At 47.2% G+C, this 27,500-nt stretch overlaps 2 protein-coding genes across 3 annotated transcripts in view; one reads left to right on the top strand and one right to left on the bottom strand.

The window, feature by feature from the left end:
• The window catches only part of LOC132459309 (cingulin), a 17,020-nt gene extending 414 nt beyond the window's left edge, over nucleotides 1-16,606 (bottom strand). Inside the window, exons 1-20 of one of the 2 annotated variants that reach the window (XM_060053733.1) lie at nucleotides 16,429-16,606; nucleotides 11,980-12,952; nucleotides 11,763-11,854; nucleotides 11,550-11,619; nucleotides 11,328-11,441; nucleotides 10,403-10,524; nucleotides 9,864-9,969; nucleotides 8,323-8,535; nucleotides 7,770-7,918; nucleotides 6,953-7,073; nucleotides 6,334-6,546; nucleotides 5,993-6,214; nucleotides 5,479-5,727; nucleotides 5,080-5,250; nucleotides 4,363-4,524; nucleotides 3,857-4,030; nucleotides 3,020-3,138; nucleotides 2,227-2,335; nucleotides 1,627-1,790; nucleotides 1-724 (exon numbers count right to left, since the gene is read on the bottom strand). The exon at nucleotides 1-724 is cut by the window's left edge and continues 414 nt beyond it. In XM_060053733.1, the coding sequence (XP_059909716.1) occupies nucleotides 583-724; nucleotides 1,627-1,790; nucleotides 2,227-2,335; nucleotides 3,020-3,138; nucleotides 3,857-4,030; nucleotides 4,363-4,524; nucleotides 5,080-5,250; nucleotides 5,479-5,727; nucleotides 5,993-6,214; nucleotides 6,334-6,546; nucleotides 6,953-7,073; nucleotides 7,770-7,918; nucleotides 8,323-8,535; nucleotides 9,864-9,969; nucleotides 10,403-10,524; nucleotides 11,328-11,441; nucleotides 11,550-11,619; nucleotides 11,763-11,854; nucleotides 11,980-12,952; nucleotides 16,429-16,433 (3,690 nt within the window). In that variant the 5' untranslated portion in view covers nucleotides 16,434-16,606 and the 3' untranslated portion in view covers nucleotides 1-582. The remainder of the gene's footprint in view (nucleotides 725-1,626; nucleotides 1,791-2,226; nucleotides 2,336-3,019; nucleotides 3,139-3,856; nucleotides 4,031-4,362; nucleotides 4,525-5,079; nucleotides 5,251-5,478; nucleotides 5,728-5,992; nucleotides 6,215-6,333; nucleotides 6,547-6,952; nucleotides 7,074-7,769; nucleotides 7,919-8,322; nucleotides 8,536-9,863; nucleotides 9,970-10,402; nucleotides 10,525-11,327; nucleotides 11,442-11,549; nucleotides 11,620-11,762; nucleotides 11,855-11,979; nucleotides 12,953-16,428) is intronic. The other variant, XM_060053734.1, reaches the window with a different exon arrangement.
• Nucleotides 16,607-17,294: 688 nt separating this feature from the next.
• On the top strand, nucleotides 17,295-24,879 carry she (Src homology 2 domain containing E). Its single transcript, XM_060053730.1, has 6 exons — nucleotides 17,295-18,245; nucleotides 18,724-18,850; nucleotides 20,426-20,689; nucleotides 21,468-21,849; nucleotides 22,628-22,747; nucleotides 23,594-24,879. The coding sequence occupies exons 1-6, from the start codon at nucleotides 17,796-17,798 to the stop codon at nucleotides 23,784-23,786; spliced, it is 1,536 nt and encodes a 511-aa protein (XP_059909713.1). The 5' UTR covers nucleotides 17,295-17,795; the 3' UTR covers nucleotides 23,787-24,879.
• The last annotated feature ends 2,621 nt before the right edge of the window (nucleotides 24,880-27,500 follow it).

The raw sequence follows: 27,500 nt of genomic DNA, 5'->3' as shown, positions 1-27,500 counted from the left end.
CAAGGAACAAGAGCAAAGTCCTGATTTCAAATGAGGCATTAGGCTCAGTATTATAACACAAATACAGAATGCATACTTATATCAGTGTCATTTTCACTGAAAATCCCAGCTTCCTCAACTCATCCTAGAATGTACCGCAGCACCATTCCCTGCCTTGTTGTCTGGCTGACATCCACAACTACAGCAGGCCAGATCTGTGCACCCATCGTGTCAGGCCAAAGAGAAAGGGCCACAACGCATTCATTTTCAAACTGAAATCACACACACACAATGTGGCTCCGTAGCAAAAGTCCACATGTAGTGTCCCAATGTAGTGCTTCAGCCAAAGACCCCCTCCCCCCGAACACACATATTCCGAGGAAAGCTCCGCCACATCCTGCGTTTCCTCCAATTCACCTCGAGGCCTTTTAATAGCCACTCTCCTGGACTAATCTCTGCATTGCTTCAACACAAGGGCAATCCTCCCGCCACTACACTATAGCCGTTTCATTTCAGACTTGACCAATCCACCTAAACTCCCCCGCCCCATACCACTGTGGTTTCCCCTTAGAGACCCAGCGCCCTGCCCTGGGGGCGCGGGGGCTAGCAGGAGCTGGTCTGCAGGTTGCTCTCGGTGAGGTAGGAGGTGATGCCGGAGGGGTCGTACAGGCTGTCGTCATCGTCGTCCTCCGAGCTGAGGGCGGAGGAATCCAGGGCCTGGCGTCTCACCGCCTGGGTCTTCCTCCTGTAGCAAACATTTCCATTTTACAATTAGGGGATTTTGCTGACGCTTTTGTACAAATAGACTTACAACCATTCATTCACACGTTCATACACTAACGGAGATAACCACGCGGGGTGACAGCCAGCTCGTCTGGAGCACTTAGGGTGAGGCGTCTTGCTCAGGGACACCTCGACACTCGATTTGTCCCAGGAGGAGCAGGGAGGAGCAGAGGATCAAACTAGCAACCTACCGTATACCAGTCAACCCGCGCTACCTCCTGAGCTACTGATGCCCCAAACGGCACAGCATGCAGCGTCAGCACCTGCTGCACTCCTTTTATTCAGCTGGGATAACTATGCTTTATCGTTTTTATGTTTCGTTAATTTGTACGCTGCATTGCTTTGTTGTTGTTGCTGCCTTTAACCTGCCCAGTTTTATATTTTGATGTGAAGCCCTGTATGAAATTTACTACAAGTACATATAAACCTGATTTAAACAGTTCTCTTGCTATTTAACACTGTTCCCATAGTCCCCCTGCACTTCCAGGAAGTTTAATGGAAGTGCGCCCCCTGTTGACCATAAGACAAACACACAGACACACTCTGTTGGCACCATGGTCGAGTGTGGTTCTGGTCCATGGTAATTAAAATAATTACAGTTTACAGAAGCCTTCTCAGCACTAGGAGACGGTTGTTTTGCTTTTATACTATGACATCCACAGTGGCCTGCTTGTCTCAGTTTTAAATTGAATGTTGATCTTTGGATCTAAACACACACACACACACACACACACACACACACACACACACACACACACACACACACACACACACACACACACACACACACACACACACACACACACACACACACACACACACACACACACACACACACACACACACACACACACACACACTGACTTGAGCTCCGTCTCCAGCGCTTTGATGCGGGTCTGGAGCGCGTCCTTCTGCTCCAGCTGCTCCTCCATCTCCCGCTGGGCCTTCCTCCTCAGCCCGTCCACACGCTCCACCTCCGTCTCCCCCTCATCCACCTGCCTCTTCAGGGCTTTCACCCGCAGGGTGAGCTGCAACGCAAACCAGCCTACTCAACCCACCGCCCGCTAGCCAGAGACCATGATACAACTCACACAGCATTTCCCTATCCCAAGACTTTTCCAAGTAATTCCCGGGAGTGGGGGCGTAGCTATGGAGCACAATGAGGGCATAGATAGAGGCGAGTTGCATGGAAAGGTAGGCAAGTGCGGATGTAGAATTGGGATGGAATTAGCTGAGCTCTCACACTGACTGCCTGGGTTTATTTATTTTTCATCCTGCATGTTGCGTCTGCATGGCTGTCTGTCAGGCTTCAGTGCACAGAGAGACGCATCAATGAAGAAACTAGTGTAGTGGCTTGGCGCCTGGGTTCACATGGTGACTCTGCAAGCTTGAGTGGGTGAGTGACTTGGTGTGCTCGAGTGGGTTAGTCAGTGCGATTGTGCGAGTGCGAGTGTGTGTGTGTACCTGGTCTCTCTGATCCGTGTGCTGCTGTCTCTCCTCGTCCTGGGCCATGCTGAGCTCTTTCAGTTTTCTCTCAAGGCGACGCTGGGACGCCACCATTGAGTTCTTCTCCCTGTGCGAGAGCCAAGAGAGGAAGAGTGGTCACATTCTAACAGAGGGGGGACCAAGGGGAGACAACCCTTCAAAACTACAGCTTTAGCTCACGTTTAAAACGACTGCTTTAACATCACCTTTAAAACGACTGCCTTAACATCACCTTGAAACTACTGATTTAAAATCACCTTTGGCTAAAAGGTTCTCTCTATTTCCAACAAGTGAACCAGACCCAGACAGAAGGAAGACAACAAAGGCTTGGATTCCGGACAAACAGACTAGACGCAACCCCCTTCCGTTTTCCCTTTTTTGGTTGAAATGAAGAGACACTTGAACTAACCTCGTTGCTGAACTGTTAACTTTTTTCTTATACTCAGTCTAGTCAAGCCACCCACAGTTATACATCACATTGGTGCCATTATGACCCATCTCCTTCGCTGCCAGCACTACCTGGGCACACGCCTTCTTAGGAATGTCCTCTAGTGTCTTTTTTATCTCTCATGGATGGGAGCTTTCATCCTTTTCCTGCGAGCTGTTTTTCCTATGCCCGGGATGCTTCCTTACCTACTCGCTCTTCACACGTCACCTGACTTCATAAAGCATTTCTGGCAGAATGCACTGAAGGCTAACTTCTCTTATGTGCTTTTTTTCAAGGGAAATCGATCCTTTAATTTTGTAATGTGGGATGTGTAGTGCGGCCCACCTGTCCTCACTGCGTAGACGTTCCTCCAGCTCCTGGACTTGGAGCTCCAGCTGAGAGACACCTGCTGAGGAGCGAGACTGGCCCTCCATGTCCGCCAGGCGGCTCTTCAACTCCTTCAGCTGTGTGTTTGTGTTTTGTTTAGTACTTGGAACAGCTTGACATTTGTTATGGGTCATTGAAAATGGCCAATGTTGATTGCAAATGTTCATTATTATAGATCAACAAATTAATTAAGCAGGGACATCATGTTTAGGCATAATCTGAGGACGGCAGTCATTACAACACCAGTGACAACAGGGTTATGTTGAGGCTTGGTAAGGTAGCTCAGCTCAAATTAGAAAGCTACTGGTTTCGAAGTTCAACGATGTCCTCAGCCTACTTGGAGGCCTCCTTGAGCAAGACGCCCCTAACCTCTCCTTAGTTACATGACCTGGTCCTGAATTCACTGAAAATACTTAGATAAACCTGCAGTAGTTATCTTTTCAACCGCAACTATTAACAATACAAATATATCTGAACTAGAACGTTTCTCAATAGTGTTTTTCATAAATTGTTTTATTATTTGAGGGGTCCCTATCTTAGTAATAGGTGTGTGTGATCCATCTTAAATCTAGGTTGGACCTCCCACTTGGAATGTCACCAAGTTACAGGGCTAGGCAGATTTGGCGATGTCTTTTAACTCTGGTCACACACACACCTTGTAGTTAAACAGGGGCCCATAAAATGATCTAGCTGTAAATGTAGCTACAACTCACTAAAGGGTTCTAATGGCAGAACTAACATAGTGCAGCTTCAAACGTCTGAGAGGATCCCATTGAAGTGTAGCCCCGTACGTACGTGTCTCTCCATGGTGGTCTTGTCCAGCTCCAGGTCCTGCTTGGAGGACCTCTCCTGCAGCAGCTCCGAGCGCAGCGTGTCGATCTGGTCCCGGCTGCGGTTGACCCGGTCCATCAGCATCTCGGCGTTGCCCTTCTCCTCCTCCAGCTCCAGCTCCAGCCGCTTCATCTTGTCCTGCAGAACCAGACGAGCAACGACCAAGATTGGGGAGGTTGGGGAGGAGTACAGCAGCAATTAGGAAAATATGACTAAATACGACGAATAAACGATCAATTATTACTAATAATAATTGCAAGAAATTTGAGCAGTTTGTATCTCGTCTAGGTTGTTGCAGAGAACAACAACATATACCATTCAAAATACGAATATAAAATATAAATTACGTTATAAAATACGAACTAAAACATTAAAATAAAAAATATAAATACCAGCAATAGTAATAATCAAAAAGAATAAAGGCTGATAATACAGATGATATTTGACCCTAATGTGTAAGACAGCATTACCTCCAGCAGGCGGTTCTCGCGGCTCTTCTCGCTGTGGCTGTTCTTGCTGTTCTCTAGCTCTCCCTCCAGGTGGCGCAGTCTGTTGGTCAGCAGCTCTCGGTCCAGCTGGTGGTTGTCCCGCTCCTCACACGCCAGCAGCAGCTCCTTCTTCTGCCGCGACATCTACACACACACACACACACACACACACACACACAGACACGCGCACACAGACACGCGCACACAGACACAGACACAGACACAGACACACACATACACACAAATGTAACTCAAGTGAAACATTTTGTTTTGTTATTTTCTTATCACTGAACTTTCGTCTCGTGTCAGTTTTGCAGTGTATCAGTTAAACTCCAGTCTTGTTGGTTTCATATTATAAGGGCAGACATGCGGCGTTATTTGCAATGTATTCCTAATGTCATTAATTCCGATAGCATCGATTGATTACAACATTGCTTACGAAGATGGTAAGGCTAGATATGCAAAAAAAATCAAGACCTCCCCTAAAGTCTCTTCTTTCGTCTAGTTTCTTTTGACGATCTGGACACATTTCTCAGCCAAAATTCCTCTGTTCGTTTCATTTGATTACATTTTGACCAATGTGGATGATACTTTGTCTAAGAAGGAACAAAAACATTTTGGTAGCAGATAGCTTCAATGACAAACACATTAATAACAGCAATGAAAAACACACAGGTGCACAAAGGCACACAACAGCACCTCCTCCTCCAGCCTCCTCAGACTGGCCTGGCTCCTTTCCAGATCAGCCTGAGCGTCGTTGCCGTGGCGATGGGCCTCCTGAGTCTCCTTACGCGTCTTCTCCCGCTGCTCCTCCAGCTGGGCCCGCAGAATCTGCACCTCCTCTCTGGACGAGCCCTGCACCGACTCATGCTGACAGAGGGAGTCAGAGGGAGGGAGAGCGAGAGACAGAGACAAGAACGAGAGAGGAATGCAGAGAGGCACAGAGATTTACTTGCCAGGTATTTTATATTAAGTATTTATTTAATCCGGCCCTCCAAACTGCCCTCCCAGTGCTCCAGACAGCCCTCCCAGTGCTCGAGAGCTCAAGACAGCCCTCCCAGTGCTATAAACAGTGCTCCCAGTGCTTCCAGTCCGTACCTCCTTGAGAAGTTTCTCTAGAGCCTTCTCCTGCTGTAGCCGGGCCTCCTCCAGCTGGCTGTGGGACTGAGCCAGCGCCTCCTTCTCCCTCTCCCGGACCTCCAGGCTCTGCCGGAGCTCTATGGTCTCCTGGCCCAGGCGGGAGGCTTTCCTCTTGGCCTCATCTAGCTCCGACTTCAGCCCCCTGATCTCGCTGTGAAAGGCCACCTCCAGCTCAGAGCTCTCTGAGGTGCTGCTCTGCATTTGCGCCTGATGGCGACACACCGAGACACAAAAAAAAAAGTTACAACGCTTGAATCAATAAACCCAAGTATTTTTTGCTGCTATAATTACTAGCGTTACTTACTTTAAGAAAACATGCCATAAAGGAGCAGGTAGGCATCTTACCAAAGTATGCCTACAGGTAGGTTGTTCAACCCAGTAGCTTGGGCTGGGAGCCCACTAGCCCAGTAGCCCATGTTATGTTTGTATTACGTGTTATATATGTGTGCATTAAGTCCTTTTCTGTCCTCACCTCAAGGCGTACGATTTTATCTCTGATGCGTTTGCTGGCTTCCTCGTGCTCCTTCTCAGAGTCTCTGAGATCGGCTAGTTCCGTCCGCGCTCTGCAAAGGCAGGTCTTGGTAGATTGTAGCTCCGCCTCGACCAATGAGAGCTTCTCCTGAAGGCGGGTCCCCTCCCCTTTGGCCTCCCCGAGCTTCTGCTCCATCTCGGAGACGACCGATGGGTCTGGAAGCTAAGCACACACAAAGGCATAAGTTACAAAATGGAATAAATAGTTTTGTTGTTAACAAAAATATATATCTTTATGATTAGTATTGCATGAATGGTGGTGGTGGTCTCGTACATCCCAACCTTTTTGCTTCTTTGTTGTTCCTTGGCGAACTCCTCTTTGGCCTTCTTCAATTGCTCCTTCAGCCTGTCAATCTCATACTTGAGCTCCGCCTCCTGTTCCTGGTGGGCCTTTTTCAAGGAAATCACCTCCATCACCTTCCTGTCCATGTCAGTCCTGTGCTTCTCCACCTCTGACTGCACCTTCAGCAGGTTTGAACGGGAACTCGAGAGCTCCTGGAGAAATATATACACTGACTTTCTTAAGAAGGACAAAGTACAGTATGTCAAAGTACTTCAAATGATCATAGGTTTTCAATGAACAGCGTTACTCTGAAGAAGTCTGTACCAAAATGGTCTAAATAACCATGACACCGCCATGCCCACTGTTGATACACTCTGCTTGTTCGGTCTCTTTCAGCGGACTCACCACCACTGTACTGGATATTTACCCTTTACCCCCATTTTCTACAGCTTGATGTGTCTTATTTTAATTGAAACACCTGAGAATGAGATACATATAAGAAGGTAGGATGTGTCAAAGGAGGGCCCCTCAGTGAGGGTGTCTTTAAGGGTAGGTGGGTTAAAGTAGGGCCCCTTGGTGAGGGTGTCTGTAGGCGTAGGGTGTGTGAGAGGAGGGCACCTTTGAGAGGGACTCTGCGTGGCTGGGGTCAGGTATCTGCTGCTTCATGGAGCTCACCCGTCCCTGGAGCTCCTTCAGCTCCTCCTCAAACTCCTCCTTATCCAGACGCACCTTCAGCAGTCTGGACCAGCACACACACACACACACACACACACACACACACACACACACACACACACACACACACACACACACACACACACACACACACACACACACACACACACACACACACACACGTCAGAAGACAGCATCTTCTGGAGAAGCTCCGTCCGATTAAAAGGTGCTTGGCTTTGTTGAATCACAGGAGCTTGATTTGAGTTAGATGTGTCAGTAGGTTTTATTTTTGTTGTTGCATCTTTTCAAATCAACATGGATCAATACTATCATATCTAAATACAAAAGCACACACACAACTACGAGACAGCCATACTCCATACTACGCATCATCCGTGTTTGTCTTCTACAAAACAGAACTAAGTTAGGGGAGGGACAGTCTCAAAACTGAAATCACTGGACTAGGCACAACACTGGAAGGTGAACACAGCACAGGGGGTTGGTCCCTAGTCTTTCTCACGGTGGCTGCGGGCTGCCTGGAGACTCCCTGACAGACAGGCAGACACACCCGTCAGAGGCAGGACAAAAGAGAGAGAACAGATCAATCATAACAACCTTAGAATACAACCAGGGGAACGTATGAGAACACAACCGTTGCAGTGCCGACACCAGAGCCCTTTCCATGAGAGCACATGGAGGGGTGGAGGAGGGCTGCACTCACTCCTGAGCACATGGAGGGGTGGAGGAGGGCTGCACTCACTCCTGCCGGGTGGTGCGCAGCTCATCCTTGGTGGTGTGGAACTGCTCCATCCAGTGGCTGCTCTCGTCCCGGCAGTCCTCCAGCTGCTGCTGCAGGGAGCGCACCGAGGAGTTGACCCGCAGCCGCTCCGCCTCGATCCCCGCCTGGGACTGATGGTGGGTGTGTGTGTGTGTGTGTGTGTGTGTGTGTGTGTGTGTGTGTGTGTGTGTGTGTGTGTGTGTGTGTGTGTGTGTGTGTGTGTGTGTGTGTGTGTGTGTGTGTGTGTGTGTGTGTGTGGGGGGGGGGGAGGGGGTTAGGCTGTGTTCACTTAGTTCCCAAATGTCTTCTCTCAGATCTGATTGCTGACCGTTTACACTGTGGTCTCCTTGTGAGCGAGGGAAATAAGCACTAATGAAAGTAGCAAATCTGATCAGTTTAAGATCCTGGAGATCATGGGATGTGAACTGTTCTCGAGATCAATCGACTTGAAAGAATATATGTTTACAGTTTGGCAAAGTTTTGACCCGTTCGGCCTTCCATATCCATATCCATATCCATGCGTGTAGCTCTGTACCTGGGACACCTGCTCCATGCTGCCACGGAGCTTCTCCATGTCGGTGCTGTACTGCTCCCGCAGGCTCTCCATGTCGCGGTCGTGCGAGGCCACCTCGTCCTTCAGCACGCCCTTCAGCGCCGTCAGCTCCCTCTCCCGCTGCCGCAGGCCCTCCTCCAGACGCTGCTTCAGCTGGGACGCCTCCGCCAGCTGGGCCTGGAAGCCCGCCAACTCCTACGGGCAGAGATATGCGGGACACACACACACACACGTCAGTTGTGTCTGATTCCCCTTTTCGGTTCGGCCTCTCTCATTATTTATTCTATGATGGTGTACATTTATCACGTAATCACACATTATGAGAGCTCAGAGTGATTGCTTGGCTTGCCTCGTCTGACAAGCAGCCAAGAAGAACTGGGTGTAATATAAAACTCCACTTCATAAAGCCATAAGCAGAACAACAAGATTTATGGTAAAACAGTCCCTGGATGCCTCGTGGATGGCCAGGTCTTATTCCTTGAGAAAGGGCCAATCGTTAAAATATTTGTATATTGGGATGGATAATAGTTGCATTAGAAGATTGACAGGTTTAAAGAATACAAAGTGACCCAAGTTTAACCCAGACCCCTTTAACCCAGACACCCATAACCCAGATCCCTTAACCCAGACCGCTTTAACCCAGACCCCTTAACCAGGACCCACTAACCCAGACCCCTTTTACCCAGACCCCTTTACCCAGACCCCTTTAACCAGACCCCTTAACCCCAGACCCCTTAACCCAGACCCCTTTAACCCCAGACCCCTTAACCCAGACCCCTTTAACCCCAGACCCCTTAACCAGGACCCACTAACCCAGATCCCTTTACCCAGACCCCTTTAACCCCAGACCCCTTTAACCCCAGACCCCTTAACCCAGACCCCTTTAACCCCAGACCCCTTAACCAGGACCCACTAACCCAGATCCCTTTACCCAGACCCCTTTAACCCCAGACCCCTTAACCCAGACCCCTTTAACCCCAGACCCCTTTAACCCCAGACCCCTTTAACCCCAGACCCCTTTAACCAGACCCCTTTAACCAGACCCCTTTAACCCCAGACCCCTATAACCCAAATCCCTTTACCCAGACCCCTTAACCCAGACCCCTTTAACCCCAGACCCCTTTAACCCCAGACCCCTTTAACCCCAGACCCCTTTACCCAGACCCCTTTACCCAGACCCCTTTAACCAGACCCCTTTACCCAGACCCCTTTAACCCCAGACCCCTATAACCCAAATCCCTTTACCCAGACCCCTTTACCCAGACCCCTTTAACCAGACCCCTTTAACCCCAGACCCCTTTAACCAGACCCCTTTAACCCCAGACCCCTTTAACCCCAGACCCCTTTAACCCCAGACCCCTTTACCCAGACCCCTTTACCCAGACCTCTTTAACCCAAACCCCTTTACCCAGACCCTCCAGACATGTGCTGCTCACGCTGCCAACTCATCAATGCCTGGTTAATGCAAGTGGACACTAGCAGTGTGGGTCTGTGTGTTCCTCAGTGCCTGTGAGTGTCTGTACCGTCCTGCTGCTCTCCCTCAGCTCGTCCTGGAGCCCAGCCAGCTGGTCCTCCACATCCCTGACCCGTGTCTCTGCGTTCTCCCTCTCCATGCGAAGCTGAATCAGCCTGTTGGAGCGACACAGGGAAACTCCTTAAACCACAAACACTGCGCACTGTATTGGGGTTGGTGAAGTGGCTCAGTAACGGCTGGTTGGGATGAACATGGGGTGAGTGTCCAGCAGTGTGATAGCTTTGGTATTTGGGAACCCTGTGCCCTCCCTCGAGTAGAGTTACCCAAGAACACCGAATCAAAGACTACATTCCAAAACTGCTTCGGAGAGCATGTGTTTAGAGCTCAGAACAAGTGTTGTTTAATGATGCTGGCATTGGCATCTAGCATTGATTGCCCTCTTAGAAATCCTTAACAAAAATAAATAATAATAACTCAGGCAAGCAAAGTTAATTCATCGTTTGTATTGCTTTGAGAGTGGTGACATTTTGAGTCCCGACTCCTTGGACATACTTCGACTGTATGTTGTGTGCGTTTCAAGGTCCTCACTCAGACTGTGTTTGGTGGAACTCCTTGTTCTTCCGACCAAGCATCTCCTGGAGCTGGATGTTCTCGTCCAGGGACGACTCTAGCTGCTCTCGGAGAGCAGGGTCCGGCCTGCCACTGGAGCCCTGCACACACACACACACACACACACACACACACACACACACACACACACACACACACACACACACACACACACACACACACACACACACACACACACACACACACACACACACACACACACACACACACACACATGAATAAATGCATAGCATAATACATAAACAGTTCTTGAGTATTATATTATCTATAGTTTATATCTTTTTTTTTTTATCACCATTATACAAAAGGCCTAAGCGATGTGGGATTGCGTTATGTGCCGGCAAGCATGCAGAGGTCTGGCGAGAAAATAAACTTTCGGGATTAAGTTCTTATGGAGGCATTAGAGGTTAAGACTTCCTTAACCCAGTGTATAATGGGTCATTATGAAGGAGATAAGATTAGTGTTAAGATGTCTGTGTGTTTGAGAACCTCTGGCCGTAAGACCACTGGGATTTATCGGAGGCATTTTAAAACAACCTTTAGTCTCTTAAGTCAAAATCCTACAAAATTAGCGGTTAAAGTCAAAGGACACTAGATCAGTAGCCGCTAAATTCACCTCATGTCGTTCATTCTGCTCAGGGTTCATTCACACAACCCGAAGAGACCTAAAACAAAGTGTGTTTTATCTAGGAGAAAACAGCCTTCATCATTTTAAGGGTCGGGGAGCGGGAGGAGGAGGTGTTGGCTCCACTCCAGCTGCAGGATGCCCCGCAGCAGCAGCAGCAGGAGAAAGCAAAAGAGAAACTCAACCAGGAGGTAAGGACTGGGAGCGCTGTGTGGAGTGCACAGGGTTTGATGAAAATCAAACCCTGTGCATCCCTACCCACGGGGCTCCACCTACCCTCCTCTCCTCCTTCAGAGCGGCCTGCAGGTCGCCCAGGATCCTCTCCAGCTCCCGCTTCTCTTTCCTCCACTCCGCACCGGACCCGTCCCTGGACTGGTGCCGCCAACCACAGGGGGAAAGCATAACTCATTAGCATAGAACAGCTACCACAGTTACAGTTAGTTCTGTGGTGAGCTCTGAGAGATGGGAACACGCATGTACCCTGAGGCTCTGGACCTTCTGAAATATGACCTGGACTTTCTGCCTGATGGCAACCTCACTCTCACTGGTTCTAAGAGAGAGAGTGAGAGGGGGGAAGACAACCGCACAGGGATCAGTTACAGTCATCTGAGCGTTAATGACTTATTGATCACACAAGGGTGAATCTAGGAACCCCTGCAGAAGAGGTAAGGGAATGTGGAACGCGGTCCTTACCCGTCTCTCAGGATGCTGTACAGGGTCTGCATGAGCTGTTCCTCTTCCTCGTTCACCACCTGACCCTGGTCCAATAAAAGGTCAGGGGTCACCTTCAGACAGAGACCTCAGTGTGTAATGATACTCATGTCACGTTGCAACGGCATTAGATTCATATTTTAAGAACAGAAACGATTCAACTCATTGATTCCCCGCTAAAACCAGAAGGTTCTCTTACGTGTTTCTCCGAGTTATGGATGGGAGCGCTGTTGTTGTTGTCCACAGCTACTGCTCTCCCAGTTGGAGACCACTGATGAGGCCCACTGGAGGCAGAGCTCTGGTTCCGTCCCAGGCTGCTGTCGGTGGAGGAGGGCCTGGAGGAGTAGGGATTGGGGGTGAGCACAGGGGAGGCCTCTCTGGGGTCTTCCGGTCGTGGAGAGTAGACCCTTTGTTGCTCGGCTCCACCAGCACCAGCACCTCCTCCTCCTCCTCCTCCTCCTCCTCCTCCTCCTCGGCCATCAAACCTGTTGATCAGTCTGTTGACGGGGGTGATCCGTCTTTGGCCAGAGTTGAGCTGCGTGGTTTGAGGAGGAGGAGCAGGAGGAGGGGGGTTGGGCCTGACCTGGACCCCCCTTGTTCCATCGAGGGAGCCGTTCTGATAACGCCCGTTCTGGTCCGCCTCTCTGACGGCCCCTCCCCTGGCACCCTCTCTCTCCCTCCCGACGACCAGCCCTCCATCAAGGTTGCCATAGCTCCCCGACCTCCCGTCCCCCGGGGGCCGCCTGAGCTGGAACTCCTCGCCTCCTCCCGGCTCCTCCCCGTCCCGGTCCAGCAGCGAGCCATGTGACTGGGCCCTGCGTAGCGCCCCTCCTCCTCCGCCTCCGCCTCCTCCGTACATGACCTCCCCCCCCTGCTCCCCCACCTCCGCCTTCTCCCTGCGCCGCGGGAGGCTGCCGTAGCCGGGGGGGTAGTGCGTCTTCAGCTGCACGCCGTACGAGTCCCCCTTCTCCCCTCCGTCCTTTAGGACCACGTAGGGCAGGCCGGCGATCCCCTGCACCCTCACCGCCACCCCATATTTGGAGGCAGGACGGGGCTTGGTCCGAGGCTGGGGGCCCGGGACCCCGCCACCACGGGCGTCCTGGAGGTCCTTGATGAAGCGGATCTGGACCCCGTGGTCCAAGGGGGTCGGGCCACCAGAGGACGTGCTCATGCTGAGGTTAACGGGAAACAGTAGACAAGGAGTAAAGTTGTGGTATTAATCTGCCGAAACATTAAGTGTGACCCCAATACATTGCTAATGCTTTTGGTAGCAGTGATTAACAGGGTTGAAACTATATTCCCATTATCAATGTGTGTATGGGTCGAAATCATCACCAAGTTCAGATCAATGACACACACCAATACTGAAGTCAATGATGTGTTATTCATATTTTCTTAAGTTTATAATCAAGGGATTATATAAAAGATGATCCACTATCAACCTTCCTGTGTTTGAAAGACTGGCCACAACCAAACCTTTAAGGCCTATAACCTCATCAGCTTGCTTACAATACAGAAAACAGTTTGGATGATTCGGTGCATTCAGTAAAGGATCAGATGATTACAACAATAATACAATACATACAATTTATAATAACCATGGGTCTGGATGAGGCCAAACCTCCCCACCACTGGGAGCCACATCGTACACTTTCAACAAACAGATCAGGGCATGGTTCTACTCAGTTTCTGGCTCTCAGCTGCCCGCATGGACTTTGTCCTCGGTGTGCATACTCCGCCAGTGATTAACCCGAAACCACACACACCCACATTTTACCTCTTAAACACTCACGCACACCAGTGAGTAAGCCAGCCAATCCTCAACCGATAATACCAGTCTCCCTGCATGTGAACAACTCCGCTGCCCAACCCCACATCATGTTAACCCCCCCTTTCATCCTGGAGTTTGAGTTCTGGTTCAGCAGCGGGCATATCCTCCAATGTAGGTTACAGAACACCTTGGAGATCCATTAAGTGACACACCCTTCAATCCACTCCCTCCTTATACTTATTATCTTCACTCTGATCTGATTGTTGCATAATGATGTATACGTGACTAGAAAAGTACTGCATCTCCACTACTACAGCTGAACACCTCCTGCAAAAACTTCTCCCTGATTCCTCCACCTCTTCCAAATACAGAGCGAGAACGATAGCCAGAGCCATTGCCAGAGCGAGAGAGCACGAGAGAGAGAAGAAATGGGGGTGGAGATAGTAAGAATAAAACAGCCAACATGTCTCTTATCAGGTCAAATTACCAAGGTCAGGCTTTGTATCCGTCATCGATGTCCCCTGCCAAATAGCTGGTGAATTCCCAATGGAACGGGCGTTTACGTTATTTGTTTCAGAATAACCAATGCTGACGCTCCGGACCACAGATGAAAAATAGGTTTCAAACACTGTTGCAGATCGCTTTGTGCTTGCACAACCATCTTCATCATTGATCTAGCAGATTCTAGCCTTATGAAGCAGAGGAAAAGGTCATATTGGAGGGAAGAGCATATATTAAGGCTATCGGCTGGACATCGAGGAAAAACACAATAAAACAAAGTAAATAAGGTTAAGGTGTGTGCCATTTATGAAATAACTGATTACGTATGAAAGGTTTTGCTGAATGGATTACTTTTAACAAAGCCTATTCTGTTTGTGTGGGTGTTTACGGTCAGTTTAAGGGGACAAAGACGTCATCCTGAAGAGCCCTAATGATCTGAGGTCCTATGGGAGCTGTAGAGGAACCACTCACCCAGTTTGTTCATTTGGCCATGAAGTTTGCAGGTCAAGTGTTTACGTCACACACTCCAGTGCGATTAGCAAGGGCATTCCATGAGAGAAAGGGTCAGAAGATAAGGGCGGAAGTGTGGATCTAAACAGCATGGTTTCTTAAGGTAAACCAGGGACACAGGCACACGGATGGTAGCAAGGGGCAGATACCAAAGCAGGGTCAGATGGCTTAAAGGCCCTAATGACATCTATCAACATTTTAAGAAGACATGATGTAAAACCGAAATAGCTTACTATGCAGTGGGAAATCATTTCAGATTGATACGCATTTACAATCACATGGGACTAGTCAAAATGTTGTTACTTTCAAACAATCGTTCCATTACACACACATGACCCCTCCTCTAATGGTAATTGTGTCATTGTCATGGCATCAGATGAGTAAAAAGGTCAGGGACCTGATGGGCGTGGAATGGGGCAGACCCATCCCATTGTTCCAGAGATGTGGGGCAGAGAACCAGGGCAGCAATTTTGAGAATGTGCACCCTCATTTACCACAACCATTCTGCTAATAACCATAACCTACAGACCTCCGTCACAGTCTGTCTACAGCCTCTATAATTCCCTTCTACCATGAGCTTCTATTTTACAAGCATCTCCACTCTTCAGCACACCCTTCTCAGTCTGGTCTGACTGTACATGTTTCGCTATGTCTTGCTTAAATACACATCCTGCTTCAATACCAAACCAGGCAAAACACTTTTTCATCAAGTATATTCCCAACCAGGCAATTCTTACCTGACAGGAGACAGCAGGGACAAGCCAACGGTTTACTATAACTTGTTGTTAGTAAGGATTTATTTTTTTGCAACTCCTGCATCACTTGTTATCCAAGTTAGATGCTGCAGTTCATGCAGGTATCTGTGGTTCACACCTCACAGTCACCTTACGATAATTTGCTCCATTTTAATCGTTCTCTATAGTTCAATTTACTGACAGTAAACTTATTTAAGTCAACTCTGGGATCGAAAACGACTAAGATTAGAAGACGCGACAGCAACCGCAATGTATGTGTCATGGCAGCAATGATTCTTTTTTTGAGTATCACTGAGCCAAAACAAATATAATTACACTAACATAAAAACTTAACATAGGCTTACCTATGGCTCTTTTCACATTGCATTCCTGGCTTTGAGCAGATCCCTTCGCTGTTCCTCACTGTTCATTAAGGTTTCCAAACAAGTTACTGCTCCTCTTTCCCATTAAGACAAGCAGCACCATTATTCCCTCCCTGAATGGCCACAGTGGGATAAGTGTAACACTCAGTTAGTGTTACATCAATACCAAACATAAGGAGCGCTCAAGTATGGCCATCCCAGTTCCAATCCTACTTCGTGCACTTGTTTCCACTCAGTCACATTTGCAATGAGGATATTCCACTAAATAATCGGTCCTAGTAGGCCACACACTAACGTTACGTCTTGTTACTTTCTATAACTATTGTACAGCCCGGGGTAGTCCTGAATAGTTTAGAGTAAGTGCATCAGCACATTTAACCGAAACAAAATAATCCTTAATCTAAATTGAATACTTCTCCGTGGGTAACTCATATAAATCCCTCTCGTTGACAAATAAACACATTAATATAATACACAGTCCGGGGGCAGGACCCGTCCTACAAACGAACGAGACCTGTTGTCTGAGGAGAGACCCAATCTATAGTTAATCAAAATGTAGGGAAACCAACCTCAACACGTATATGTAAAGTAATCAGCACGGGGGATAAAGACAACGATTGAACAGTATTAAAGTGCATTGAGACAAATAAGCGCTGCAGCGAGAGGAGCGGATCGCGTAGCACTGACAAGTCTGCAGGCTGGCCTGCGTCTGGTCTCAGCAGTCTGGCACCAAAAGTTACCAAACATACCTCATGTTGTGAGAATCCTTCAGTGGTCGCTTGGGCTGGCTTTGATTTGTTACTCCACTGGTACCGAAATACTTCAAAACAGCTCAGTTATGGATCGTGGAGCCATCAAAATTAATCAACAGCGTTGAAACAGCAACACCCTCATATCAAACCAGCCACACAAGTTCATCATGGGACGGGAGCAACCTGTTACCTTTGTCCTCTGGCACGCCGCCCCGCCCAGCGCCGCCCGACACGGCACGCTGATTGGTTCTGCGTGTCGCCATGGGCGCTGCCTAAAGTGCACCCTCTGTGAGGATTGGTGAGGCTCGCATGTCAGTCAACGAATGATATAGTTACGTTTGCTGAAGTTTTTTGGAAGACTTCAAGAACTACATTTCAAATACATGCAAGAATTTTTGTTTTACTTGTAATAAATAACCTTGATGTCCTTTTAAAGTCAGCAGTCACAATCAAGTCGACTGTTGCTATGTAGTAACTGGCATTTTCCTGTAGATGGCGCAAATATCTCGCGTCAGAGCAGCAACATAATCGTCTCATTTAGATATTAGTTAATAATTTCAGATTGCAAGCCTAAAAATATTCATATAGGGTAGAGGACGTTACCTAGATATCAGCAGAACAAATGTTCATATCCTCAACTGCAGATACATCATTTTCAATAGGACAGCATAGCAGTATACCAGATTCCTCCCAATACGAGACGTAAAATATACATTATATAATTTAATGCATCAAATCAAATTGTCATAGCCCAACGTCTTCACAGCAGTTTAAATCTCCCTGTGGGCATAACTACAGTAGGCTACAATACCCGCCCAGTGCATATGACCACTCCCAAATATCCTGACATCCTGCTCTTGATACAACTTTCTTCAACACATGACAATTCGCTTTTGTCGTTAGAACAATCAACGCACTCTCTCACACTCCGGGAATGGGATCTCCAGTAATTTCAAAGAAAAACTTTCAATTCTTCCGAGTTTACGCTCTCCGAAGGCTACTTTTCAAACTCCTTGGATAGTTGTACCTGTTGGGTGCCAAGTAGACCAAACATAAAGGGAACTGGTCTATGAGGTCCATGTAGCAGCAGGAGCCGTCGCTGTGATAATTGTATGCCTGGTTAGGGAGAAAGGGTGCACGACGTCCCACCAAGAGCTCAGAGTCACAGTGGGAACGGAAAGGCCGCGCGTAAAGTACCCGCGAGTAAAATGGGTGCTGGTGATTTCTGAAAACAGTAAGTGTTACTAAATTAAATTTAGGCTGAACATTTGTTAACGTCTGATTATAGGGCCCGTACACACTGTATATCATTACTTGAGGATTAAATTACCTGCGCAAAGTCGGGTTGGGCCAACATTTCAGTCATGGCCAAATGGTTCAAAGATTTCCCCATAAACCTTAAGAACGGAAACGAACGCGTTCGTTCTGCCTCCGAGTCTGGCCCACAACCTCGCTCTAAATCGGCGTTTTCCCGAGACAGTCTGAAGGGACTCCCACGCAAGGATGGAGGTGTTGGAGGAGTCGGGAGTTTATTGGTGGGAAGAAACCGTAAGAATTCTGCTGTTGAACTAGGGCGCAACAGCAGCGGTCCTACGGGGTCAGTGTGGGATACTCTTCGGAAGAATTCAAAAGTTGACGCCGGGGGGCCAGATGAGAACCGCCAACCCAGGACCTCCACCACCAACTTTGCGCACGCTTACATTAGTAGAATGATCAAAGTTGACAAACAGGACAAGAACCCGAAAGTCACCGCCAAGAAGGAAAAAAAGCTACCGGAAAACGACAAAGAAAAGCCCGACAATAAATCTACAATGGTGAGTTGAACAGAATTACAATTTAATTTTAAAGTAGGCTAAAATAAAGTTTTGGTACCGTTTGGTTGAATATATTTTTGCCTCATCTTTTGATATCAGGCTTTTATAAGAGCAATCTATTGTGCTGTTTTTTGAACTCATAAACAGGGCTCATGTTTCCCTGCTCTCAAAAGAATACAACGCAGTTTCTGTACATTGTATGAGATCCAACACACACAGACAATAAGCTGACCCCATTGCAAGCGTTACCTCAAGTTTACCATCCATTCTTTGCTGTCACGGACGCTAACACACAGAAACACGGACACACACAGACACACACACACACACACACACACACACACACACACACACACACACACACACACGCACACACACACAGCTCTGTCCCTGTCCCATTGTCTCCTCCAGGCAGATCTTGGGCGGCTGGGTGGCTATACATCATTGTCGTTGCTGACAGTTGCTCTCCTTATCACAGCTGATCATCTTGGAGGACTACGCCGACCCGTTTGATGCAGAGAAGACCAAGGAGCAGAGGGAGGCAGAGAGGGCCGGGGGGAACGACGGCTACATGGAGCCCTATGATGCCCAGGTCATCATCACAGGTGAGACGGCTCACCGCCTCTACCCAGAGCTGCTGGCTATGCGTCGTGCTCACACTTGCACTGCACACAAGGGGGTGACACATGGAATCTTTCTTTGTGTCTTTCTCTGTGTCTTTCTCTGTTTCTTTCTCTGTGTCTTTCTCTGTGTCTTTCTCTGTTTATTTCTCTGTGTCTTTCTCTGTGTCTTCCTCTATGTCTTTCTTCTTTCTTTAAATTGTAAGCTGCTCTCACAGTGGACAAATCCCGTGTTCACTTCCAAAACACATCTTGTGATCAAGTATGCACACAATGTAAAGAATTAGTATGTAAAATGACAGAGTTACATGTTTCACTCATGCCTGCACATATTTAGGCTTGATCCCAGAACACTTTTATTCCCATTCCCCAACATGTAGCTTGTGGTTATGACCTGGCCCCAGAGGATTTCATTTAAAGGGAGGCAGGAGGGAAGCCACAGCGGCAGACCCCCAGTCTCACACTGTCTCCCCTGATTTCCCTTCCCACTAATGGTTGCTAAGGAAACTGTGTTGTGCAGTGACAATGGGTGCAGCTTCCTCTTCCAACTTCCAACTTCCAGCTTCCTGTCTCCTGCCTGTGTTTCCTTTGCCCCATTCTCTTGATAGGAAGTTGGCCCCATGCTCCCCCTCCCCCTAATACACACGAAAACACGTACGCACTGAAAAACAAACACACACACACACACACACACGCACGCACGCACGCACGCACGCACGCACACACACACACACACACACACACACACACACACACACACACACACACACACACACACACACACACACACACACACACACACACACACACCTACGTATGCACACACAAACATTAAGCACACACAAACAAACACACACACACACACACCGTTATAATTAACCGCCCTTATGTGAAAACCCCTCACTCAGCCTCATAACAAACCCGGGTGCCCCTGGCATCACCCAATCATTCTCGGCAGCCAGGAAGTAGCCTTGTCAGTCAGCCAATCAGGGGCCATGTTGACCTTTCTCCACATTGCTCCATTGTTTAGCCACACAATAGAGCAGACACATAGACTACCTGGTGGACAGCAACAAATCCTGTAGCACTCCACAATGTATACTTGCATACTTGTAATAACAAACACAATATCCCGCCCCCCCCACCCCCACTGCACCCAGTTTGCATTTCAACCTTTTCCTAATGCTTTGAGAATGGTTCTCAAGCTAACGTTAAATCAGTGCATGGTGATGTCTGAGGGAGGGCGACCTGTCTCTGCTGATGCTGTGCAATGAATACCATTTTATGAGGACTAATTATTTTTTCGTGTGGCGCAAGGTTTTATAGAAAGCAGGAAGCACACTAGACTAGAGAGGATCTTTAATGTGTCAAATCAAAAGGAATAACAGTGAATCATTAAAAGCACCACTCTTACCCAGCACGCATAACCTCTATCCTTTTAAATGGTCGACTGTGCAATTCTCAACAATTTATGTGATGATTAAAATTTGACCCATTATTAAAACTTCACCCATAGCAAGAAATAAAGTTCTGAGCTTTGTTGCGTGATTGTTGTCTCAGAAGTGCGCCGACGCGGCTCCAAGGACATGCTGAAGGTGTGTGTGCTGCTGGACCGCGGCCAGGGGGGCCATGTGGAGGGGAGGGGGGAGGACGGCAAGCCCCCGCCCCTCAACATTTATGACACGCCCTACGAGGGAGGGCCCGCGGGCGACAGCGAGGGGGTGTGGATCCCCGTCACCCGGCCCGAGTCCGACGTGCGTCCCCCAGGGGAGTATGAGCTGCCCTGGGAGTGGAGGAAAGAGGACATCGTCAGGGCCCTGTCAGGTACACACACACACACACACACACGCACGCACGCACGCACGCACGCACGCACGCACGCACGCACGCACGCACACACACACACACACACACACACACACACACACACACACACACACACACACACACACACACACACACACAACACACACACACACACACGCACGTGTGCGCACGCATGCACACACACACACACACACACACACACACACACACACACACATACACTCACACTCTCTCAAACTCACACTCACACATACAAACACACACACACACGCACACAGTGGGAGTGGAACAGAGAGCCAGGAATCTTTGCACTCAGTTACATACCCCATTGTGTCTCCCCGAGCCTAGAGCTAGGGACATTGTTTCAGATGATCCCTCACCTGCCTCTTCTATGAAATACTTTACTCTACTACTTCTTACAACTGCATTGCGATGATGTTGTCTTGGGACTTCAGCAGAAGGGATAATATCAGATCAATCAAATGCTCAAAGAACAGACTGCCCTTGAATGGTTTCCTCATAATCTAAACACTGCACTATGTCTGACGTACCCATTCATTTCATTTTATATGAATTTTTATATCTACAAACTAGTTCATGGTCAAGGGTTTTGGTGTGGTCAGACAGATACAACGAGATAAACACAATGTGCATTTACAGTATTATCACAATGGACTGAAGATAAGGGAAATGGGGGGGCTAGACGGTCATGCCTTCTGGAACATTATTATTTATTATTATCATGTCCCCTTATTGTCTCCTTCTTTTCCTCCAGCCCAGTTTGAGGCGGGGGACTGTTCTCTTGGCAGGGAGGGTGGCTCCACCCCCTGTCGCCAGCAGCTCCAGCAGCTCCAGCAGCAGCAGCCGCAGCACACCCTGAGACAGAAGACCTGGAACCACAAGAGCCTGGTCTCCACCTCCCTGTCCTCCCCCTCGTCCCCGTCTTCCCCTTCCTTCCCCTCCTCCCCCATCCTCAAACTCTCCCCTCTCTCGCCCCCCTCTCCCTCGTTCTCCACTCTCAAACCTTCGCCTTTCTCGTGCTCTTCCTCCCCCACCACCAAACTCTGCCCCCCCTCTCCCACCTCTGCCCCTGCCGCTGGCCCCCTGGATGGAGACGTGGCCAAGGTGGACCCCACCCTGCCCTTGGAGAAGCAGAGGTGAGTCGTTGGGTGTCGGATGGCCTTAAAAGGTTTTCCTTTTACAGGCATGACCATGCTTATAGGCATGTCGCAGAAGAGAGTAGCTAGCATGGTAGTATGTGTTCCCCCATCCAGTGTGAATAAATATCCCTTTGGAAGGGGGACGTCATTCTACTAGTGTAGAATTGGCTCTCGCCTCAAGCCATTGTCACCACTGCCTTGTGTCCAGCCAGCCCCCCCTCCCCCACATACACACACACACACACACTATACGGCTGCATCCATCTTTTTCCTTTGATTGTGTGTCCATCTCGTCTCTTTCCTGTGCTCCCGCCCCACTAATCTCACACTCACCTTTGACATTGTTACCTTGTTCATCCTGCAAAATCACCATCTGCTCGGCTTAACTTGATTTATGTTGGCTGGGATTCTTCTTCTCCGTCCCCACAAGTCAACACCCACACACACACACACACACACACACACACACACACACACACACACACACACACACACACACACACACACACACACACACACACACACACACACACACACACACACACACACACACACACACGTCACTCAAACACACACTCACACTTCCATGCACACAAACACACACTCTCCTCCTCCCACCCTTTGTGTCTTCCTCAGCCATCAGCCATTATTACAATTATATTTGACGTTCCTCCATATATCACTGTACTGTGTATGTGGCGTCATCTCTCCCTCTCTCTGCCCCCTTTCTCCTTCTCCTTCTGTGTCTGTGTCTCTCCCTCCCTCGCTCCCTCAGCTGGTACCATGGCAGTGTGAGTCGCCAGCAGGCAGAGGCTCAGCTGCAGCGTTGCAAGGAGGCCAGCTTCCTTGTGAGGGACAGCGAATCAGGCACCAGCAAATACTCCATCGCTCTGAAGTGAGTGAGTGTGTGTGTGTGTGTGCCTGTGGTGTTGTAAACAGATGCATGTGTGTGTGAATATGTGGGGCATGGCCAATGTGTTTGTGTGAGTGTCCGGGCTGTGCTGTGAATGCACATGGGCATTGACTGTATAGCATATGATAATCCCTATTATACACACACATACACACACATGTTCACTGTGTACAATTAACATTAAGGTCAACAACTGTAATCATTATGTCTTCCAATATTTAGTCTGATCTCTCATATAATGAATGCACATCGTCATAGAAACCAGACACTATGCATCATCATTAATGGTAACCGGACACTATGCATCATCGTTATAGCAACCGGACACTATGCATCATCGTTATAGTAACATCAGTATGGTAACCTGACACTAGGCATCATTGTTATAGTAACATCGTTATGGTAACCGGACACTATGCATCCTCGTTATGGTAACCTGACACTATTCATCATCGTTATGGTAACCGGACATTATGCATCATCGTTATGGCAACCGAACATTATGCATCATCGTTATGTTAACCGGACACCATCGATATAGTAACCGGACACTATGCATCCTTGTATGGTAACCGGACACTATACATCATCGTTATAGCAACCGGACACTATGCATCATCGTTATAGCAACCGGACACTATGCATCATCGTTATAGTAACCGGACATTATGCATCATCGTTATGTTAACCGGACACTAAGCATCTTCGTTATAGCAACCGTACATTATGCATCATCATTATGGATACCGGATACTATACATCCTCGTTATAGCAACTGGACATTATACATGATCGTTATGGTAACCGGACTGTGCTCTTCCCTGTCAGGACCAGCCAGAGCTGTGTGCATATCATCGTGGCTCAGACTAAGAGCAGCAAGGGCCTGGGCTACACCCTGGACCAGAGCAGCTGTGTGTTCGCCAGCATCCCAGAAGTTGTGCACCACTACTGCACACATAGACTGCCTTTCACAGGAGCAGAGCACATGACCCTGCACTACCCTGTCACCAGGCCTCATTAATCATATATATATATGTATATATATTTATATTAGTGCTGTCAAGCGATTCAAATATTTAATCGTGATTAATCATATTAATGTCATAGTTAAGTCACTATTAATCGCAAATCTTTTTTCTATGCTAAATATCCCTTGATTTCTTTGTCCCATTAATTGTTCTCATTTTAATGCTCTTATCAACATGGAGAAGTGCAACGGCTTGCCTTGTGCAAATGTTTTTTTATTGATAACAACATTGGCATATACTGATCAAAACAGGACTATGCAAAAAAAAAGCCTATAGTGCAATTAAACGATGAATGTACAAACAAACTACATTGAACATAGTAGTCAGGCTACTGCTTCTTTGTTTTGAGCCAAAGAAAAAAATTAAAAATTAACGCCGTTAAAATTGGTTTGCGTTAACGCCATTAATAACGCGTTTAACTGACAGCCCTAATATATATATATATATATATATATTTGTGTGTATATATACACACACACACACACACACACACACACACACACACACACACACACACACACACACACACTATTTACTCCTTCCTTCTTTTTTTACATATGTATGCAAAGCCAGACAATAAAGGACAATGGGTACAAATTGATAAACATACACATCTCCCCATCAGAAAATACCCATTCAAATTAACGCTGGCATACCAGCGATGAACCCAGAATCACCATACAAACCGCATGGAATGTGTTCATAATTCACATAACCTTTGTCTTTTACCGGCAATCCCTACTGAGACCCGGCAGAGCAATCAGTGTACTGTATAAAATACATGTTGTATTATTAAATATATGATTGCAGTAAACAGCAATGCACACAAATCCGTCCTTTAAACGTTTCAGAGTTATGTTCTATGTTATTTTTGGTGAAAATGCACGTTATGAATGTTTATTATTGATCAAGTGAAATGTGTTTCCTTCGTCCCTCGTTTATGCTGACTGGAAGCATGACATCACTCTGCAGATGGTTTTAACTTGGAGACATATCCTCATTGTGCACTGATGAGGTCCATTTGTGTGGTCACAGTGTCAACATCGTATATAAAATAGGATTTCAATCCTTGGAAAGAATCAGTAACCATTCTTGTCCCTGCATTTTTTGATTCTATTGATTCAGTTTAACTTGAATTTGGAGGGGATGGTATTTCTGAAATTGCCAACGCTACTTTAATGGTCTCCACTTCCTAGTACATACCACTTCCTACTAGTACATACCACTTCCTACTCATACACAACACTTCCTAGTACACACCACTTCCTAGTACATACCACTTCCTACTAGAACAAACCACTTCCTACTAGAACAAACCACTTCCTAGTATATATGTCTAACACTGAGGACGGGCTTCCTATTGTTTGTGATGATAAATGCACTTGATAGCGTGTATCATTTTTTGGTTTTTGATTAGTGTTTGAACCTCATTCAAAAAGCTTGAATCCTATTCAAATGAAGAGCAGACTAATGTAACAGTACAAACAATACTACTATAATCAAAACAGACTTTTTAATTTTCATATACCTTCAACGCAATCAACAGCAAAAGACCCAATTTAGGGTGTTTATTCATTCATCAGACATCGCAATTAATCTAGTGAACCATCCTGAAAACCTCAGGCTGTCAACAGTAATGTTCTATATGTTGATGGCCTGATGGTGGTCTGATAGTCATCCACATAGTGGCACATTTTAATATTTCAGTGGAGACCAGAGGTCTTATCATTATATATGCAATATTAGAGAACTTTTAGGATTAAAGCACATCACATATTGTGAATGGATGGCCCTACTTTACATCAAATGTTTCTGTGTGATGAAGGTAGGATATAACTGTTGACTGGATATTGACAGAAAAATGGATTAAACTCAAAACAACCATGCTCTGGGCTGCATTCATGAGGAACGCCGTGTATTCAGTCTGGTTTATTAACGTCTCAATTTATAATTAATTCAAAAATAAATGTTTAAAATAGAATAGAGGGCCGTATTTTTGGAGCCACAGCAGTACAGAACCTGAATGGAATGTAGAGTTGTATGTGAGGGGCTTTTCCCTCTCTGTTGACTCACTGACCTGAGTGTGAAATCAATTAGCTAAACACACTTGCATATATGGACCTGCGTGGCTCACACACTCTTTTTTTTTTTATTCTCACATGGAGGCCTTTACAAACATGCACTTACACATGCATGCATCCAATATGCATACAGTACAAGAAAGGTGACTTCTTACATAACCTTTTTTTTTACCAATGACAATATATAATACTGTCCATATCATGAATCAAATGGCCTGCTGAATGCATAGGAGAGCTTATATCCTCACCATGTTTAGCTGTTGATCAGATGATTCTGCTACACATCAGAATGCATAGGAGAGCATTCACTGGGAGGTGCTCTGTGGGGCCTCTGCACTATCTGCCTTTTGTCTTCATGTTGTTGCAAGGGTGTGCATACCAACAGTATGTGTGTGTGTGTGTGTGTGTGTGTGTGTGTGTGTGTGTGTGTGTGTGTGTGTGTGTGTGTGTGTGTGTGTGTGTGTGTGTGTGTGTGTGTGTGTGTGTGTGTGTGTGTGTGTGTGTGTGTGTATTTGTGTGCATTTGTGTATGTGTCATCGTCAGAATTTTTCTGTTCAGGGATTACCAGGTTGCCATGGTGATTAGTTAGAGGAGGTAGGACCATCTCTAGAGGGAGATTGAGGGAGGGACAGAGAGAGAGAGAGAGAGAGACAGAGGCTGAGAGAGAGAAGAAGAGAGAAGCAGATCACAGAATGCAGTATGAATAAATGTACTCTCACCAAGTAACTGACTTGAATTCAGCGACAGATCCCTGGTCTGAAATAAAAAAAATATAGAGTTGAACACACACACACGCACACACACACACACACACACACACACACACACACACACACACACACACACACACACACACACACACACACACACACACACACACACACACACAATTGAGAGTGGGCAGGTTAATGAGCTGGACTTAAAGCGCTTCCTGTGGTGACAGTGAGGAACTGTAATGATGATTGGACTGATAAGAGCCTGCAGAGTGTTTATATGTTGCCCAGTAAGAGAAGGAGAAGGGCTGTTTATGAACAACACCACCAAGGAACCAACCAGGAGAATTCCTCGCTTTGTGAATGGAGCGAGAGAATCCTTGGCTGGAATAAAAACGGTACACTGAGAGGGACAACAGCCCTCCTCCTATTCATAACCTTACATACTCACGATGTTTTATGCCATAGACGGATTAGCTGGGGAACATGTTGGTTCTTATTTGCCAATGTTGATACATTGTGTCATTTGAACCATTCAAATCATGATTAGATTCAGATTCAAATCAGAATCATTACATTTGCATTTATGTTCATGACCTCATCATATGCTTTGCATGGCCTATGTTACTTTCTCATTGGCTGTATGTCAAGCTATATTCATCAGTAAAGTTAAAACGCGGGGAGGCCCATCGATACGGCAATCAGCCAGAGAGCTTCCCAGAAGTAAGCAGAGGAAGCGCCCAAAGACAGACACCGGAAGAGAGAGCAATGACAGCCAGGAACGGAGGGACAGAGAGAGAGAGAGAGAGAGAGAGAGAGAGAGAGAGAGAGAGAGAGAGAGAGAGAGAGAGAGAGAGAGAGAGAGAAAGAGAGAGAGAGAGAGAGAGAGAGAGAGAGAGAGAGAGAGAGAGAG

The sequence above is a fragment of the Gadus macrocephalus genome, chromosome 6 (assembly GCF_031168955.1).
Source record: "Gadus macrocephalus chromosome 6, ASM3116895v1".
Taxonomy (NCBI): domain Eukaryota; kingdom Metazoa; phylum Chordata; class Actinopteri; order Gadiformes; family Gadidae; genus Gadus; species Gadus macrocephalus.
Note: the sequence above shows the minus strand (reverse complement) of the source record. Positions and strands in the feature narration are given on the sequence as shown.

What these genes read in the sequence shown, in the direction of transcription:
- she (XM_060053730.1), top strand. Translation starts at nt 17,796, where the DNA reads ATGGCCAAATGGTTCAAAGATTTCCCCATAAACCTTAAGAACGGAAAC. An exon ending in CCGACAATAAATCTACAATG is followed by an intron (nt 18,246 to 18,723) that starts GTGAGTTGAACA and finishes TCCTTATCACAG; the next exon opens with CTGATCATCTTGGAGGACTA. An exon ending in CTGCCCTTGGAGAAGCAGAG is followed by an intron (nt 21,850 to 22,627) that starts GTGAGTCGTTGG and finishes TCGCTCCCTCAG; the next exon opens with CTGGTACCATGGCAGTGTGA.